This window comes from Neophocaena asiaeorientalis, unplaced genomic scaffold (genome assembly GCF_003031525.2).
Source record: "Neophocaena asiaeorientalis asiaeorientalis breed wild unplaced genomic scaffold, Neophocaena_asiaeorientalis_V1.1 scaffold150, whole genome shotgun sequence".
Taxonomy (NCBI): domain Eukaryota; kingdom Metazoa; phylum Chordata; class Mammalia; order Artiodactyla; family Phocoenidae; genus Neophocaena; species Neophocaena asiaeorientalis.
In genome coordinates, this window is record NW_020176571.1 from 23,795,524 (window position 1) to 23,814,046 (window position 18,523).

The window sequence follows — 18,523 nt, forward strand, 5'->3', positions numbered from 1 at the left end:
AACTGCCTGGGCATAATACACATAAGAAGAAGAGATGATTTTAATCAGAAACTGGGAGTCAAAATTATAAACTTAACATACTGAATGTATAATAGAAAGGGATTAGTACCTCCGTGAAGTTTCTATGAATTTCTGTTCTTTGGAGGAAACTCATAAATGGAAAAGGCTTAAATCAACTAAGGTGTGGGTAAATAGCATAGCTTCACCCTATCATGGGCAAACGTACTCTTAAGTCACCTGTCCATTTTTCTTAAATATGAGAATTCTACCAGAATTACAAAAATGTGTAAAGAAAATTTTATATGATACAATCTTAAACGACAAAGAGAAGATACTGAGCTTTCACAAATATGCAGGATTCATTTACGGTAAAAACTCAGAACTACTGCTTTTTTATTCTCAAAAGTGTAATAATTAATATCAAGTGGTTTGAATTTTTAAATCTTCACTCTTTTTTTTTTTTTTTTAAATCTTCACTCTTTAATAAGATGTGCCATCTGGCTTTATGATCAGAGTTTTCTTACCTATAAATCTAAAAAAAAAGAGATGAGCCTGCTTTGCACTTGTTGCCCTCCTTACAGGAGTCAGGCCCTCAGCATCTCTCCCAAGTTCCTCCATGACGGGGCTCCTGCCTACCTTCCTAGCCTTTTCTCCACTACTCATGTCCTGTTACACACACACACACACACACACACACACACACACACACACACACATATGCACACTTTGCAGGTTCAGGCCTCTGTGTCCTCCCTCCTGCTGTGCTTTATACATGGAAGACAGCCCTCCCTCCCTTTAGTTCATCTTCTCAGCTGTTAAGACTCAGTTTATGCCAAACCTCCCAGGCTGGCTGAGGTATCCTATCCTGTGAATCCCATAATTCAGGGTACACACATTGCTCATCACACTTGCCACCCTCAGTAAGATTATCTTTTTCTCTGTATGACTTCCCCACTGGGGTGTAAACTTATCCATGCTGGCCCAATCAGAATCTCTGTTTTTGAGAATCTGGAGTCAGAACACATTAATTCCAGTCCATCTTTAACAGAGAACTGAACTGAGAGGTTACATGAAGGACTGAGGCAGCCCTGCAACTCACCAAATTAAGAAAAGTCAGTCTTTAAGAAGAGGAGGAAAGGACAACAACATGGATTTTAAAAAGCAAAAGAGAGGCCATGAACCCTCCAAAATGTAAAAAAGAAATGTTTTGAGTTTGCCAGTTCCTGTGTCCAGAAATCAGGTTCAATACCCTGACTGGGGTGCCATTAGAGTCCAGTGTACCTTTCTAATGAAAACTTCAATTTTCTTAAACAAGTTCTTTAAAAATTTTGTTCTTTGTAAGCAAATGACCCCTATGACATTTGTATATAGTATTTAATAAAAGTTTATTAATCAAATGAATCAACAAACTGTCTCTGAAGAGTCAACAGGTATCAGTTTGCAAATGCACAGCTTTGATGACCTCTATGATGGTTGAGGGCAAAATATGTGTAAACTTTAACCTTTTTAATATTGATACTTCTCATCAATACATTTGACTTAAGTTCCAAAGACTTAAGTAGTGAAGAATTCAAGATGGAAAAGGAAAACAAAAATAGCCGAATGCACACCAGTGAAATCTCCTCCACAGTCTGCTTAGTCACTCACGAGGGTAGCCCATTATCGTATCTCACTTCAGGGTCAGCCTCTGACTCTCATACAGCTTCAAACTACATGCACGCCGATGGAGTGCAGTGACTAAAAGAGAAAAGGAAAAGTGACAGCATCGTTTCATAAGAGTTTGGTCAAATAGTCAGAGTGCCAAATGACCTGAGACCACCTGTCTCACATGTGTCGTTTCACAGATAAGAAAAACAAACATCCGGGGAAGGAAAATAACTGGCCCAAGGAGCAGAGCAAATCAGAATCAGAGTAGAACTCAATTCCCCCCCAACCAGGCCATGGCTCCTTACACTACCGTGCGTTTCTTTACATCCAGCCCAACCTGGGAAACAGCTCTTCTCTTTCAAAGAATTCAGCAATTCTACAATGTTCAGATTTTTCAAAAACAGCAATGAGGACAATGATACAAGTTTTATTGTTCAAGACATGTACTCAGTCGTCAGCTACTGATATCATCACACATGTATTTTCTGCTTAAAAATATCTGGAGATTGGTACCCAATCTTGACTTATCTTAATGGTTTACCTATCCGTTGTGGCTATAAATTATGTGCCATAAGGAAGAGAGAAACAAAGAACACTCCTACAGTGCTGGTGGGAATGTAAATTGGTACAGCCACTATGGAGAACAGTATGGAGGTTCCTTAAAAACTAATAAAGCTACTATATGATCCTGCAACCCCACTCCTGGGCATGTATCTGGAGAAAACCATAATTTGAAAAGGTACATGCACCCCAGTGTTCACTGCAGCACTATTTACAATAACCAAGATATGGAAGCAATTCATCCCTTGACAGATGAATGGTTAAAGAAGATGTAATAGATTTATACAATGGAATATTACGCAGCCATAAAAAAGAAAGAAATATTGCCACTTGCAGCAATATGGATGGATGTAGAAGTTATCATACTAAGTGAAGTAAGCCAGACAGAGAAAGACAAATATCATATGATATCGCTTACATGTGTAATCTAAAAAAAGAAATGAGACAGATGAACTTTATATACATAACAGAAATAGACCCACAGACATAGAAAAAAAACTTATAGTTACCAAAGAGGAAAGGGGCAGGGAGGGATAAATTAGGAGTTTGGGATTAACAGATACACACTACTATATATAAAATAGATAACCAAAAAGGACCTACTCTATAGAACAGGGAGCTAAACTTAATATTTTGTAATAGCCTACAAGGGAAAAGAATCTGAAAAAATAGATATATATGTATATAAAACTGAATCACTTTTCTGTACACCTGAAACTAACACAACATTGTAAATCAACTATACTTCAATTAAAATTTTTTTTAATTAAAAAATTTAAAGAAGAGAGAAACAACCTGTATTGAGGATACACATACAGTCTCTTCCTGACTCCACATGAAAACTAAAAGTGCAGTTTTATAATTAAATAAAGAACCTTTTAAATCAAAATTTTTTCATCATAAATGCAGTATGGATCATCATTCCTTTCATAAAGTGATATTCCCTTCACAAAGAAAAATTACTTAAGGGAACCAAAAGTAAAGTACAAAAAGAAATCTAGGATACAGACTTAACTGTCAGGAAATAGAAGCTCTACCACTTGAAAACTGAAACACATTGGTTAGTTATTCATTAAGAACTGAGGGCATGTCTAGCTCTTAACATAAGACACAAACATTCCTTCCCTCCGTCCAACTCTGGCTGGTTGTTTGCATGTGGTTTTTTTTTTTTTTTTTCTGAATTATGATATAATTAATTGCCTTCATCCCCTAAAAACCCATACTATGTTCCCTTTACCATTACTTTTGGAGGCTAAATCATTAAAAACAAATCTTTAATGCCAGGTTCCTCATGGACACTGCTGCTTAGGGTGATTTCAAAATCAATATGTATTTTCTAGATTATATATAAAGTAGTAAAGATCATGGTTTGAATAATGTGAATAGCATTAATAATTCATAAATCTACAACATGAAACACACCTTCCTATATGGCTATAAGGTCATCAATCCAAAAAGCTAGTAAATTGTCTTTATTATTTGATTTTCAACCTAATGGTTTGTTTATTAAAGTGATGCTTTATTCAATAGTAATTCTAAATACATCAAAATTTTTTTATTAAAAAAAGTCCACTGTTAGTCTCAGCAACTAAGAATAACTTTACATGCAACTTATAATGAGGATGGTATCCATCAGGTAAGAATAAGTGTTGGGGTTTCCCTGGTGGCACAGTGGTTAAGAATCCTGCAGAGGACAGACACGGGTTCGAGCCCTGGTCCGGGCAGATCCCACATGCCGTGGAGCAACTAAGCCCGTGTGCCACAACTACTGAGCCTGCACGCTAGAGCCCACAAGCCACAACTACTGAGCCCGCGTGCTACAACTACTAAGGCCCGCGCGTCTAGAGCCCATGCTCTGCAACAAAGAGAAGCCACTGTGATAAGAAGCCCACGCACCACAACAAAGAGTAGCCCCCGCTCGCCGCAACTAGAGAAATCCTGTGCACAGCAATGAAGACCCAACGCAGCCAAAAATAAATGAATAAAATAAATAAATTTATAAAAAAAAAAGAAGTGTTAACACAGGCATTCTGTTTTCCTGCTAAACGTCGATGAAATCCATCTTTGCTACAAGAATGTTTCTTTCTTTTACAGTCATTTTCCTCTAAAATACTGTAAGCTCATAAAAAGAGAGAAAATAAGTAAATATCATAAACAAATCAAATCAAGACTATACCACTTTCATAAATACAGCAAAGGAAAAGTGACCACTATAAAAAGATTTCTAAACAGTAATTCTTCCACACTGTCTTTGGCATAAAATAAGCATGCTGGTAGGGATATAGCCCTACCATTTATGAAAAGCCACAACTAATAGCCATGTTAAGCTCTTTTCACGTATTCACTCATTTGTTCCTCACAATAAGCTCATAGAGCACCGTTTCTGTACTTTTTCAAGCATTTACATTTTTAACATTGTCACATTTAATCTAGAAAACATAGTAGCAGTTCAAAACATGTGGCAGACAATTTTCACAGCAACAAACTGGAAATCCCACAAAATTATCTGAAACCATATTGCCTAGTGTAGAATAATGTTCCCATGAAAGAATTATTTATGTATACCCTGAGTGTTTACAATGTTAAGATGAACTGATACTGCTTTTACTGCAATCACTCCACAACCTCTCAGCAGGCTACATTAAAAAAGATAAATTAAAAAAAAAAAATTAGCTGGATGACAGCAGCTTTAACTAAAAGAGCAAAGAAATTGGTAGCGGACTCCCTACAACACCCTAAGGGCCCTACCTGTGTTCTGCAAAAGAAGGGAAAGATGTTTGGTGTCCTTGAAGTCACCCAGGCTCTAACCTGCACAGGACAGAGGTTGAGTATCCATATGGTGACTGATGAGCTGATAGAAAACCATGAGGCCTGGCATCCTCTTCTAAGAGCCTACTGTGGCAGTGACAAAATTGAATGCCAACCAGAAATGCCTACATTCTGATAGTTTTCTCTTTCAACATATGTCCCCATGAATCCAATTGGAAAGCAGATGCCTAAGCTTTAGATAGCTCTACACTGAGAAAGGAAAGAACTTATCATCCACTGACTGAAATTCACAGGGGATAGAATTTTGCCAAGAACCGGCACCCAGTCAAGATTAAGCAGAATGAACCAGGGCTGTCAGCAGTTAGGAACTCTACCAACTACTATCCATAAATTAAAAGGAATTTTGCTCCTTAGCATGTGATTTATTTGGAAGAGGTTTTCAGTGCTAAGTTCTGAATGAAGCCAAGAAACACTTTACTGAAATGATCCATTTTAGTGCTGAGTTCAGTTCAAGAAGCAAAGCAGATTTCAATAAGCTTTCAGGCAAACTCATCAAAGTAATACCTGCTTTACCATATACTCTGGGTCTGGTTCAGATGGAATAACATCACTCTCAACTAATGGTTAGGAAATAGTGACAGACAAAACTCTCTTTTAATTCTCTGTCCACAGAAAAGAATACCTCTCTGGTAAGTTCCATGTTTAAGAAAAGCTACTTTAAAAGAACTTGAGGGCTTCCCTGGTGGCGCAGTGGTTGAGAGTCCGTCTACCGATGCAGGGGACGCGGGTTCATGCCCCGGTCTGGGAAGATCCCACATGCCGTGGAGTGGCTGGGCCCGTGAGCCATGGCCCCTAAGCCTGCGTGTCCGGAGCCTGTGCTCCACAACGGGAGAGGCCACAACAGTGAGAGGCCCACATACCACAAAAAAAAAAAAGAACTTGAGAGCCCATCTTGGGTAAATCAACCCACCAAAGAACGTTAAAGGCAGATTAATGATGCTATCCCAATAAACACAGTTCAAAATTAAGAAGCCTGATAACGCTAACTGACAGTTCTTTGGGAAAATTACTTTTTTATTTAAGTTTTTAAAAATAAATGTCCCACTACTTTCATCCTTCCTATAGCAAAACAGCAGCATTTGTTCACCCTTCCCAGGAAAATGTGTCCTCCATAGGAAGACAAATGCCTGCAGCAATCATCCACCTCCCTTCTCCAGTGCCTTCCCAGCCACTAAGCAAGTCTGCAGTTCAGTCACACCAGGAGGCACTACAGGGTCTTAGTAAAAGCTATGGTCAGTTCAGTATATTAAAAAGAAATTGACAAGCTATGAAAAAGCTCAGGCACGTATGGGCCAAAGGTAACAAGAGAGGATACCCTTTGGATATTGGGTCCAAATGATAGAATCATGGGTGTAAACAGTTTTAAAGTTGTTTAATAAGAAATAACTTTAACAATAATTATGCTAGTAGGTTTGGTCAGTTGTCTTTATAAAATACAGCCTGAGAGCTACTGCTTTCTTGGGTCCACCACCATCGTGTGCCAAAATAAGTCATAGTGATCTGGCCGCAGCCACCCAAGAACTACACCTGAAGACTGAAGTATTTACACCACTGAAGAAGAGAGAGAATTCCAGGGCAAAATGTGGCCCAGCTCATCTTTAAACAAAGCAATGGAAATGAGGAAAAATGATCCGCAGCAATGAAAGAATGTGCAAAGTCTCTTTAAAGTAAGATCTTAGCCCATACCTACTTCCAGAGGGTGGCTTGTGTTCTTAAGGTGGATTCATCACTGAGCTTTACACTTACATTAAGAGACTTTAAAGTAGGGGAGGGGATTTATTAATATGAACCCACAAACTTCACTTTTAACTGTTGGAGGTATTTTCTGTGTAGATCTCTTAGTTTACTCCACCCCTCTTTCCTTTGGTCATTTCATTTTTTTAAAGCAGTAACTGAGTGAGATTGAAAACGGCCCATCTGAGATCAGTCAACCAGAAAGGTGTGTAAAATGGTGAGGGGATAACCCAGTTATTCATCAGTAATTCAGGCTTTCAACACAGATTTTTTTCCTGTCACCTGAAAATCTCATTTCACAAACTTACTAAGCTTCTTTCAAAGCTTACATGAGGCTGTTAATAATGATCTGAAACACATTTGCCCTACTCAGAGGAATTTAATCTACAACGCATTTTTTACTTTAGGGAAAAAGAATACAATGCAAGGTCTACAGAAGTAAAGCATTAAAACGACACTTGTGAAAGATCAGTGACTCATTCCACCAGTGAAGGTCAAAATATTTATATGCTTCCTTAAGTCCTCTGAATTTAATTTAATTATCTAACAGTTTCACTTCAGTGCCAACCTGTTCTCTAATCCTAAACCTGTCTTAGTTTCTTGATTTGCATGCCTCCGTGCAAGGTATACAAGAAAAACTTTTAAAACACACTGAAGTGAAAAATATGACCGCTGTCTTAGCCACAAAGGTAGGAAACGAGCCCATTTTAGTAAAAATATCATGATCATCATCCAGCTAAGTTCCATGAGGGCAGAGCTCTGTTTACTTCACTGCCATATATTCCCAGCACCTAAAACATTACTTGGCACATAGGAGGCATTCAGTATATACTGACAAATGAATGATTCATGACAGATGCTACAGAGCAAGAGAAGAGGAAAAGAGCAAGAATTTATTGAGCCAAGAACTGTCTTCAACACCAACCATAATCACTGTCATTTAAATGTGAAATCAATCAAGTCTCTATATGAAAAATGACTACAGATATAGGTATGAGTTACGAGGGTAAGAGTTCAGGTAAAATTCACTGAGTTTTCTAAGGCGAAAGGGAAAATGTGTCCATGCGTGAATGAACTGGATATAATGAAGAGGGTAGGGAGAAGGAAGGTTTACATACAAAACATTTCTCATTGCACATGGAACAACTGAGTGGTATCACCTGAAATTTCATCTGATTCCAGAGTGTATACCCTAAGTCCTAGGTTCTTCGTTGCACTTGCTACCCATAAGCCAATCACTAAGTCACATAGAAAAACAGGAAACTAAATAAATGACTTGCAGTAGGATTTTGCAATTCTCCTGTATTTGGTAACTACAGAAAATGTTTTACCTGATAGTATTTAGCCCAATTTTTTGACAGCCTGATGCCATGCATGCAATGTAGATACATATTAGCAAATAGTTTCAAAGTTCAAGCAAAAAAAATCTCACACAAACTCATCCCTTGCCTGCATACTGCAGGTTCACCAGTTTCAGGATACATCCTGGTGTTTAGAAACTCACACAGGAACAATAATATTCATAATACTAAGCTACTACTAACGATGCTGTGGGCTGCCACACTGACTACTGTGGACCAGGCACCTATTTACGTGTTTATTATGCAGGCTACAGCTTTGAGTCCTGACAAGCAATCTGAGAGGAAGGTGCCATGATTAGTTCCACCTTTTGGAGATAAGAAAACTGAGGCTCACAGAGATAAAATAACTTGTCTAGGATCAAGTAAGTGAAGGAGCCATGATTTAAACACTGTCTGCAGAGATCTTCAGAACTAAAATAACATTGCCTCTTTGAACTTTTATTTTCTTTACCTGATCACCTTCTGACAAAAGGACACACACAGTTTTTTAAAATAATTTTGATACTAATCAAATTTATAGTCAAATATATGACACCTTTCCTTTCCAAAGAAAGAAAATACATGACAACCTTCCCCTCCATGAAAGGATAATGGTCTTTCTTGCCCACAAACATGTTAACTTACTAAGACCCCGACCAGTTCCAGTTGTCCTATGTACTGCTCTCCAGGCATAATTCTTTCTAAAACAGGCTGGTGCTCAGAGTTTAAAAAAAAAAAAAGCATGTCATTTAATTCAATGTATTAGTACCAACACCCTATATCGAAGTAAGTCAGAAGGTGCCTCATTTGTTGACCCAAGGATGGCTGCAAGAATCTTCTACCCCCGAGAGTTCAACAGGGAGGCCAGCTCCACCGAGCATGAAACAAGTGTCCTGCCTCCTTCCCAAAGCCAAGTCCTCAACCGGGAAGCTGGACTTCAGAGCATAACAAACAGGCAAAAGCAAAGGATTAGGGGTCAAACAGCCTGAGTTCCAATCCTGATGTTACCACTTACTAACTATGCAAATGTTTTTTTTGTTTGTTTGTTTTTTTTGCGGTACTCGGGCCTCTCACTGCTGTGGCCTCTACCGTTGCAGAGCACAGGCTCCGGACGCGCAGGCTCAGCGGCCATGGCTCACAGGCCCAGCCGCTCCGCAGCATGTGGGATCTTCTGGGACCGGGGCACGAACCCGTGTCCCCTGCATCGGCAGGCAGACTCTCAACCACTGCGCCACGGGTGGCCCCTATGCAAATGTTTTAAATGACCATTTAACTTCTTCCGTATCCACCTGATAATGCAAACTCTAAGGTTTACCCTACACGAAAGTTGTGATGGCTGCATGGGATAACATGTGGGAAATGCCAGCCCACCTCCTGGTACATAGTGGATGGATCACAGATATAAAGTTTTCTTCCCCTCCTGAAAGACCTTCTTCACTGGAGTGCTGGAGCTGACTCACACTGGCTTGCTAGAGATGACTATTAAATTTTCAGAAATTTTGCAGGCCAGTTATTAAATACAGCCATTATTGAAAATTAAATTATATAACTATAATAAATCATACGTATGTAAATATATTGTATATATTAATATATATCTTAAAATAATTCTATAAACTTAAATCATGCTAAAAACAAAGGTACTAAGTACTCAAGGCTCATCACTTCCTAATTAGTTTCTTTCATTTTACTGTTATCTATGCTCTTGCGGTTACTACATATATTGTCCATTGAGCAGTGGAAATGCTTCATGATGGTGAGCTATGGCACACCTCTCCCAACTCCCTGTTCAGCAATGTCACATTTGTAGCTTCAAATCAGCCATGGTAAGAGTATTTACATGGAAATTGGGCAACACCAGTCAGGATTTACTTTCTCTGGAGAGCCAGTTATTAAGCATTTACCAGTGTACCACTGGTATTCATACTTCATCTTATTCCTTTCTGCTCCTGCACCTTCCATCTCTACTCTCTACAAGTTATCTACCTACATACACACATTCGTTAAATTTAAAATAAAAATGAAAACAAAAACCTAACACCCCTGGAGTTAACATCCTTTGCCCCATTCCTTCATTACCAAATTTACTGAAAATATTCTATTTATGCTTAATTCCAATACTTTCTTACCACCTACTCATTAATTTATTCATTTCACAAATATTTGAGCAACTACTCTTAGCCAGACACTGTGAAAAGAACTGGGAATACAAATGTGATCAGAAGCCGACATGGTCCCTGCCCTGATGGAACTCAGTCACACTGCAGCCTGACCTTTGTCCTTCCTTGAAAGTCTGTAATGTGCGATTATCTCTTGTTTTTTTCTCCTCCTCTGCCTTCCTTAAAAAAATTTACAATTTCCCCAAATATTCTGTCTTCTTTTCCTTCATGCCGTGTTATGGAAAAAGTCAAGATATCCTCAAGGTTTTGACTATTTACCTCTCTGCTTTCTTGCTCAGGAATTTCAAGCATCACTGTGATTTTATCCTTTCCCAAACTTATTTTTCCTCTAGCCTTTCCATCTCGGTAACTGACACCACCACGCACCCAACTATTGAAGTCAGAAACACAAACAGCCTTGTTTCCTGCCTTTCCCTCACCCATCACCCCAAACATCAGCAAGTCCTGTTAGATGTATATCCAAAACTTATCCCAAATCCACCATATCCCTCCACCTCAGTCTCTATCAGCCTCGGCCAAGACCCTTTCTTCTCCCCTCAGTCTGTATGAAAGTCTCCCTGCTTTACTCTTGCCCCTTAATCATCCGCTACAAGAAGCCAGAGTGAACATTCTTAATGTAACCATTTTCCTCCACATTAAACAAACAACAACAACGATAACAAACAGAACCCTCCAAAGTCTCCCTTTTCCACTGAGAATAAAATCCAAACTCACTTCCATGGCCAACACACCCCTCCCCATCTGGGCCTGCCCACCCCGAGCTCGCCCCTTCCAAACCCCACTTGCTCGTTTCCCCAAGTCTGGAACCCTGTGCCCAGATCTGAGCAGGGCTAGCTCCTCCACTCATCCATGAGGATTCTGTGGGCCTTTCCTGACCAACCAACATGCAGTTGCTCCAGCCAGGCCCACCCACCACTCTCCACCACACTGTTCATTCTTTGTTGGTTATTTAGTGTGTGCCCTCCTCTACAGGAAGGGAAGCTACACAGGGGCAAGGACCCTGTCTTCCTTATTCACCAGGACATCCCTGGTGCCTGGAGCATGCCAGGCATGTGGTAGACACTCAATAGATCTTTGTTGATGAACGAATAAATGGAGCACGATCCAAAAGACAGGTTTCCGCAGGAATAATCGGAAACAAAGACCCAGAAAAGAGGGAGTTTTCTGGGACTGCACAGAAGAATAAGAATAGCAATCTGCTGTTTAACCGCTAATCGTATGAGTCAAATTTCCATCTTTATTAAATTCTGACTTGCCCATGGCTTGAGCTATTTTAGAGGCAAGCTAATTTAATGAGTTCTGATAAATCTATGTTAATTTTCATGGCTAGGTCAAAAGATTCAAAAAAAGAGAGAAAATCCTTTAAAGTTTTTCCTGTACCCTGGGAGATCAGCTCGGTGCTCTGTGACCACCTACAGGGGTGGGATAGGGAGGGTGGGAGGGAGATGCAAAAAGGAGGGGATATGGGGATATACGTATACGTATAGCTGATTCACTGTGTTATAAAGCAGAAACTAACATACCATTTTAAAGCAATTATCCTTCAATAAAGATGTTTTTTTTAAAAAAAAAAAAAAAAAAGATTTTCCTATACCCTCAAAAACATTTCTGAGAGGCAGTGTCCCCTGGGCTTACTCCCATACTTGTGCTGTAATAAATTCCTATCACACACCAAGAGCAGGGAGAGACAGAGCAGCAGAAGGTAGACCTATCCTCCCCCAGAAAACTGAGGGGCCTTGCTCTCTGATGCCCAGGGCTCTTTCATCAGGGAAGCAGCAATATGTCTGCACTTCTTAATGGAGGCTTCAGAGCCTCACCCTCTCCTTCCAAATAACAGCAGACAGCAGGGCTTCTACTTGCTTCTTCCAGCTACTCCTTTCTCATCTGATCTAAAATAAGGAAGGAATGGAAAGAAGAGAAGGAAGGAGGCAGGAGGAAGGGAGATGGGAAAGGAAAAAGAAAGAAGGAGGGAAACAAGTGTGGGCGGGTGTCACAAAGAACCCACTCGGTGCTTCACTTCTCTAGCGATTCCCCTGCGACAGGTGATGCTGGATGGTGAAAACACGCAAGGTCAAGGAGCACAGCCCAGTACCTCATCAAGGACCACACAGCTCGAGGAGACACAGGGAATCCACTGCTCTTGGGTTCAGGTGGCAATGGAGTATGGCAGCCACCCCAAGCTCCTTTGTGAGGGAACCGCTGCTGCTTCCCATTCTCCCGGAGAGGGTGCGCTGGCGGTGCGGTGGGCAGGGAGCTCCCAGGCCGCTGTAGGCTGTGCTGATGGACGACCCCATTGCTCCTAATTGTGCATGGAATGGAGGGGAAACAAAGTCAGACAGAATGACAAGACCTGCAACAAGGAACAGCAATCCCTTGTCCCATCGCCAAGCCCTGTTCCACGGAAGCAAACGTCCACAAGTCTTTTAGCTCTTCTGTTTCTGGTATTCATCACGATATTTTTAAAATAAGATTAAATTATAATATTATTTCTAATTTTAGAACTTGTCTTATTGAGTTGCTACCATAGAAGATGAGGACTCAGTCCCTTTTACGTGGTCACCAATACACAAACACACACACACACACACACACACACACACAAACACACACACCCTCTTCTCTTCTCATCTTCCACATATATTTCTCTCATAATAAATATAATTTGAATTGTCCTAACTCAGTTGAAGTGATATTCGGGATTTACATTATTATGATCTTGTGAAATGTTTTTCCACAGCTGATCCACCCCAATGTATTCTCACATTTTCCTTCATGAATCTTCTGAGATGATATAATTCATAACCACCAGCTGGGCAAAACTTTTAAAGTCTGATACTATCAAGTGATGGGGAGAATGTGGAACAAAGGGGATTCTCATCCACTGCTGCACTCCAGTCATTTCAAAAGCAACGTCTCTTGCTCACAGTGAACAAGTGAAATCACAGTTCACAGTGAGATCAACACAGTGAACATGTATGCATCTGTGGCCCCAGCAACACTTCTGTGGTTACGCCCCAGGAAGTACGTGCACACAAAGGTTACCTGAAGCATGCTATATAATAGCCAAAAATGTAAAAATAACCTAAATTCAAACTCCAGAAGGATGGATAAATTGTGATAATTAAATACTACACAACAGTTAAAATGAATGAACTATAGCCACATGTATCCACACTGATGGATCTCAAAATCCAATGTTAAATGAAAAGAAAAGCAAGAGACACAATTTATATAGAGTCTGCAAGTATGTAAACAATGCTATTTGATATTCAGTGGTATATACTTATGAAGTAATAACAAGCAAACCGCCCTAGAAATGAAAAATGCCAAATTCAGGATCATGGTTATTTCTAGAGAGAGGGTAGGGACTGGGGTCAGGGAACGTTATCTTCTGCGTGTTGGCAATTATATGCTAATTTTTTAAAAAGAAAAAAAATTAACTTTCAGGAGCTGCTCTTTCACTGAAAATGTTTCTTCCTAAAGGTGATGTCTCAAAAAAGAAATCTAACTCTGTTCGTGTGTTCCAATCTTAAAATTTAGGAATAAATTGCTCTTCACGTAGGAGAGGGCTTCCAACACTTGTTTCTGTTGTTTCTTTCCTGTTTCCTGAATCATACAATGAAAAGACCTCAAGAACAACCTAGTACCAAGATGTTTATTCTAAATGAGCAGATAAGAATTTGTGTGTACGTTATTCTGGGAAAAGGGGACACGATTCTGTGAGATTCTCAAAGGGGTCAGGACCCCCCAATACACACAGATCCTCTGAGCTGGTCTCCTGGTACAAATGTGAGCCCAGGCTCTGAGCTGCAGATACCCTGGGGGGTCTCCAGATCCCTGTCCTGTGTGCTCCATGGAGGCTCAGGGGTAACCCTGTGGCTCTGGAGTCACACAGACAGAAGTCGCAATAGGGGATGGGTGACTCTGGAGAGGTTACTTTCTATGCCTGCCTGAATTCTCTCCTCTGTAAAATGAGGGTAAAAGTTGTTGTGAGCAATCAGTGACTTCATACCTGTAAGTGGCGTGGCCCAGTGCTTAGCACACGGCCTGCACTCAAGAGATACTGTGATCGACCAGGTCTCCCTGTTACCTGCTCTCAGTTCCTTCTCACCACTTTCACCACTGTACTCAGTTACTCGCGTAACTACTTATGTAACGTCTGTCTCCCCCAGTATTGCTCTTTGAGGGAAGGAATCTTAACTGTCTTATTCTTGGCCAGGCACAGAATGAGAATGTGTTAAGTGGGCGGAAAGAGTGAATGCCTCCACCTATGCAGAGATGCTGGCGGTTGTGAGAGCTAAAAGTTACTAAAACAAAGAAACCCCACCAACTATGAGCTATGCAACATCCAAGCTACATATCAGCAGTATTGTTTTTTTCATAGAATAGAACTTCTGGCAGTTTGGTATAATGAAGGTCAAGAACAATTACTAAAGGAATAAAAACGACAATTATTCTCTTTGAAAAAAGCCTAGCTCAACAGTGACCAGATGAAGAAAAAAGGAGTGGGCTGGAGAGACCTCAGACCAGAGGAGATACGACTTCAAAGATGAGCTAAACAAGAATGCTGCCTGCTATCATATTATCAGCCACTGCAGTGGGCCTGGAAGGTGCGCCCTGAGGAGAATTCAGGATGGAGAAAAATAGGATACTGACCCTAGAGAGTTGAGATGCATATCAAAGGAACAATTTTAATGAGCCCAGACTCTTGCATCTTCCCATATATAGAAAAGCACTGAAATCATTAACTTGAGATACCTGATTTTTTGTGATTAGCACTAATCTTTTGAGTTTCGACTATATAGTTGTTTTTTTTTAATTTTTCTTCAGCAAAATATCATACATCCCGGGTCCTCCCTTGCCTCTTTGGAACAGTCCCTCAGAGCTATCTGAGAGGCTGCCTTCCCAGGCTGTAGTCCTTAGCAATGTCCCCAAATAAAACATAATTCTCAACCCACAAGTTGTGTGTTTTATTTCAGTCGATATGAGTTTAAAATATCTCTGGACTGAACCAAAGGCAAGGGTCTGCAGGCACTTGCCACATCTTCTGCTGTCAGTAGAGAGAAGCAGAAAGACGATGGGAGGAAGATACAAAGCGGATGCCAGAAGAAAGTGGAAAGCCAGAGGGGTGGATAGGCTGCTCTCTAAATAGTAAGGTCAGCAATGCAATTACTACCACGGGTGGAGAGGATACAGAAGAAAGGCATTCTCATATAAGCCTAGGGGCGGTGCTTTGGCTCACAGCTTTCTTGGCTTGAGCTTGGATCAAAATGATAACTGGGCTCCTTCCTTTTACATGCCTCTGAAATTTACAGAGAGCCAACAGAGCACTAAAATCTATTTAAATTATCTCCAAGTACGCCCAGGCAGGAAGGTGATCAGGATCAAATGACTCATCTCAGCTTGTTGCCACTCACTAGCACTGCTCTTATCTTTATGTCAAGAAGCATAAAGAGGTAGGGAATGGGCTAAAAAGACAGGATTTTTCTTTTAAGATAAAATTCTTCATCGGACAAAGCTGGAGAATAAATCAGTGACATTTATTAGAAGTTCAAATGTAAGGGCCTTATAATTAGTGAAAAATAGTGTCGGCATGTCAAATTGTTAGTAATTATGGATTTGATAGCGGAAGAAAATTATAGTATGTACTTGAACTTTTAATATGCCTTAGTCACTCTTATCATCTATAATCCACAGGATAATATGAATGTACCTTAAGTTTTTTAAATGAAAATAGGCTACTAAATAAACTTGTTCTTTAACTTGAATATGACGTGTAATTATTCCTGTAGGGTTTAGACTGGCCCTCTGTGGAATTCCAAAAGGCCCCTTCCAAAACTCTTAGGTAAAAGCATCATCCCTAGAGCAAGTAAACGACTCTAATTTAGCATTTGAAGGCAGAGATTCAAGTCAAGCTGTTAACAGACTGTTACCATTTGTAACTACTCCACTGTGTGAATCAAGATTTCTCAGTAGTATGCAACCAAAACAATCTGGCGATATAAACTTGCAATTAGCATTGACACTTTTCAATTCCAAATTTGGGGCTCACAAAAACTTTATAGTCCTCATGGATTTTCATAAAAGCGTGAAGAGTTTAAACATATATAATGCATTTATCCTAAGGAAATAAGCCTTACTATATGATAGTCTAAGAGGAGGTTACATTTAACAAAATGATATACCTCTATTTTTTTAATGAGAGCTTGAAAACTACTGATTTAAGCAACTCTTCTCTGCACATCATGAACTGCTTGACAGCAAAACTTTAAAGTGACTTACGATTTATCATGATTGTGGGATAAAGAAAAGAGATCATAAACCAAGCACACGCCGAACACCGTGATGCCTGTCTCTTTCACCAGCATCGCGCAGGTCCCCAGAAACAGACTGAGTAGCAGGAAGAAGGGAGAAGCCGTGGGAGGGAAACATTCCCCAACACAACACTGGTCCACACTCCTGAAAAACAAGGTTGAGTTGCTTTTACTCTAAGAAGAAATGTGGGTCGCTAAGAAATAACCACCTTTTAAAGATAAGATCTAGCACCAATTTCGTTGTATTCTGAGTAAGTAGGTGAGCAAAGATTTCTTGAAGAATGTTCATCACAGTGTTATTTAAAATTTGCAAAGATGGAAAAAAGTAAATGTCCAACAATGCTGAATTTGGTACTTAAATTAAGGCATATATAAATTCTGGTAGGGCTTCCCTGGTGGCGCAGTGGTTGAGGGTCTGCCCGCCGATGCAGGGGACACGGGTTCGTGCTCTGGTCTGGGAGGATCCCGCATGACGCGGAGCGGCTGGGCCCGTGAGCCATGGCCGCTGGGCCTGCGCGTCCGGAGCCTGTGCTCCACAACAGGAGAGGCTGCAGCAGTGAGAGGCCCGCGTACCGAAAAAAAAAAAAAAAATTCTGGTAAATTATGGCATATAACAAAGGAACACTAAAAAGCCATTTAAAATGCCACCATAGAGATGTATTTAGTGACATGGAAAGATGTTTAGGTGAATATATTTTAAGTGAATACAACAGGTTACTAAGCCACATGAATGAACTCTGGAGCCAGGTTCCCTGGGTTCAAATCACAGCTCTGCTGTTAACTAACAGGGTAACATGGGGCAGGTCGGTTGCCTCCCTGTGCCTCAGATCCCTCATGTGTGAAATGGGATCACAGTGTTGTAGGGAAGATTCAGTAAATGACTTACTATATGTTAAGTGTTTATCATTATTATTATTTTTGTGAAGGTATTTTATATGCTTCTGCACAAAGAAATCAGTGGATATATATCAAACACAATCATCATTTCTGTGATGAAAATACACATGTTTTAGTCTTTTTCTTTTCTTCTGGCTAATCTGTTTTTATTATTTTTTTTTATTGAGGTACAGCTGATTTACAATGTTGTATTAGTTTCTAAACTGTAGTTTTATATTTATTTTAAATTTATTTTAATTTAATTTTTATATAAATATAAAAATTAAATATAAAAATTTTATATTTAAATTTATTTTAAATTTATTTTTCATGAGCTTTAAGTAAAGCTTTTTTTTTTTTAATTTATTTTTCATGAGCTTTAAGTAAAGCTTTTTTTTTTTTCTCAGCATAATTTCCAGCAGGGATTTTCTAAAACCCTCCAGTTGCTGTAAAGTATTTTTTCACCTTACAAAACAGAGTCAGTGCCACACCAAGAAATTCCACTGTTCCTTCCGCAGGTGGCACACCAATTTGCTCCTACTCTTTTGAAGGCCAATATATCTGCAGTGGTGACATCTTACCCTTATTGTTATGTCTTAGAACAATCACCTAAATTATATGCCAAATTTGTAGGAGACAGGCTTTTTCTCCGAAGCTGGTTTATAGCTTAAAATTACTCAAAGTGCGAATGCCCTGCACAACTGAAAGCTGTAACAATGTGGCTTATTATCACACAGATACGGATATGCTGCGGGCCCACTCATGTTCCCAAATTGATCAACACAGAGAAGAAGCCTGAGAGATCAAGTGCAAATTCAAAAGCGATTATTAACCTTGTTCTAACACCAGAGCAAACAGGAAACAACTGTTAAATTTGGGTTTATATTTTTAATATTTTCACAACACTCTTTTATATACCTAGCAATGCAGTGAGAGATTACAAAGCCAGGACTAGAAGCCTGGTACTATATTAAGAAGAGACTCTGGTCTTAAAGCAAAACTTCATAAAGCTTAATTCAGTCCGTCTTTGACCCAAGGTCTA

At 39.8% G+C, this 18,523-nt stretch overlaps 1 protein-coding gene across 4 annotated transcripts in view; it reads right to left on the reverse strand.

Annotated features, from left to right (window-relative positions):
- Positions 1–18,523, reverse strand: part of TMTC1 (transmembrane O-mannosyltransferase targeting cadherins 1) — a 261,523-nt gene that overhangs the window by 215,303 nt on the left and 27,697 nt on the right. For 3 of the 4 annotated variants that reach the window (XM_024733259.1, XM_024733260.1, XM_024733257.1), the window contains exons 4-5: positions 16,574–16,750; positions 12,384–12,590 (exon numbers count right to left, since the gene is read on the reverse strand). In XM_024733259.1, coding sequence (XP_024589027.1) covers positions 12,384–12,590; positions 16,574–16,750 — 384 coding nt within the window. The remainder of the gene's footprint in view (positions 1–12,383; positions 12,591–16,573; positions 16,751–18,523) is intronic. The other variant, XM_024733261.1, reaches the window with a different exon arrangement.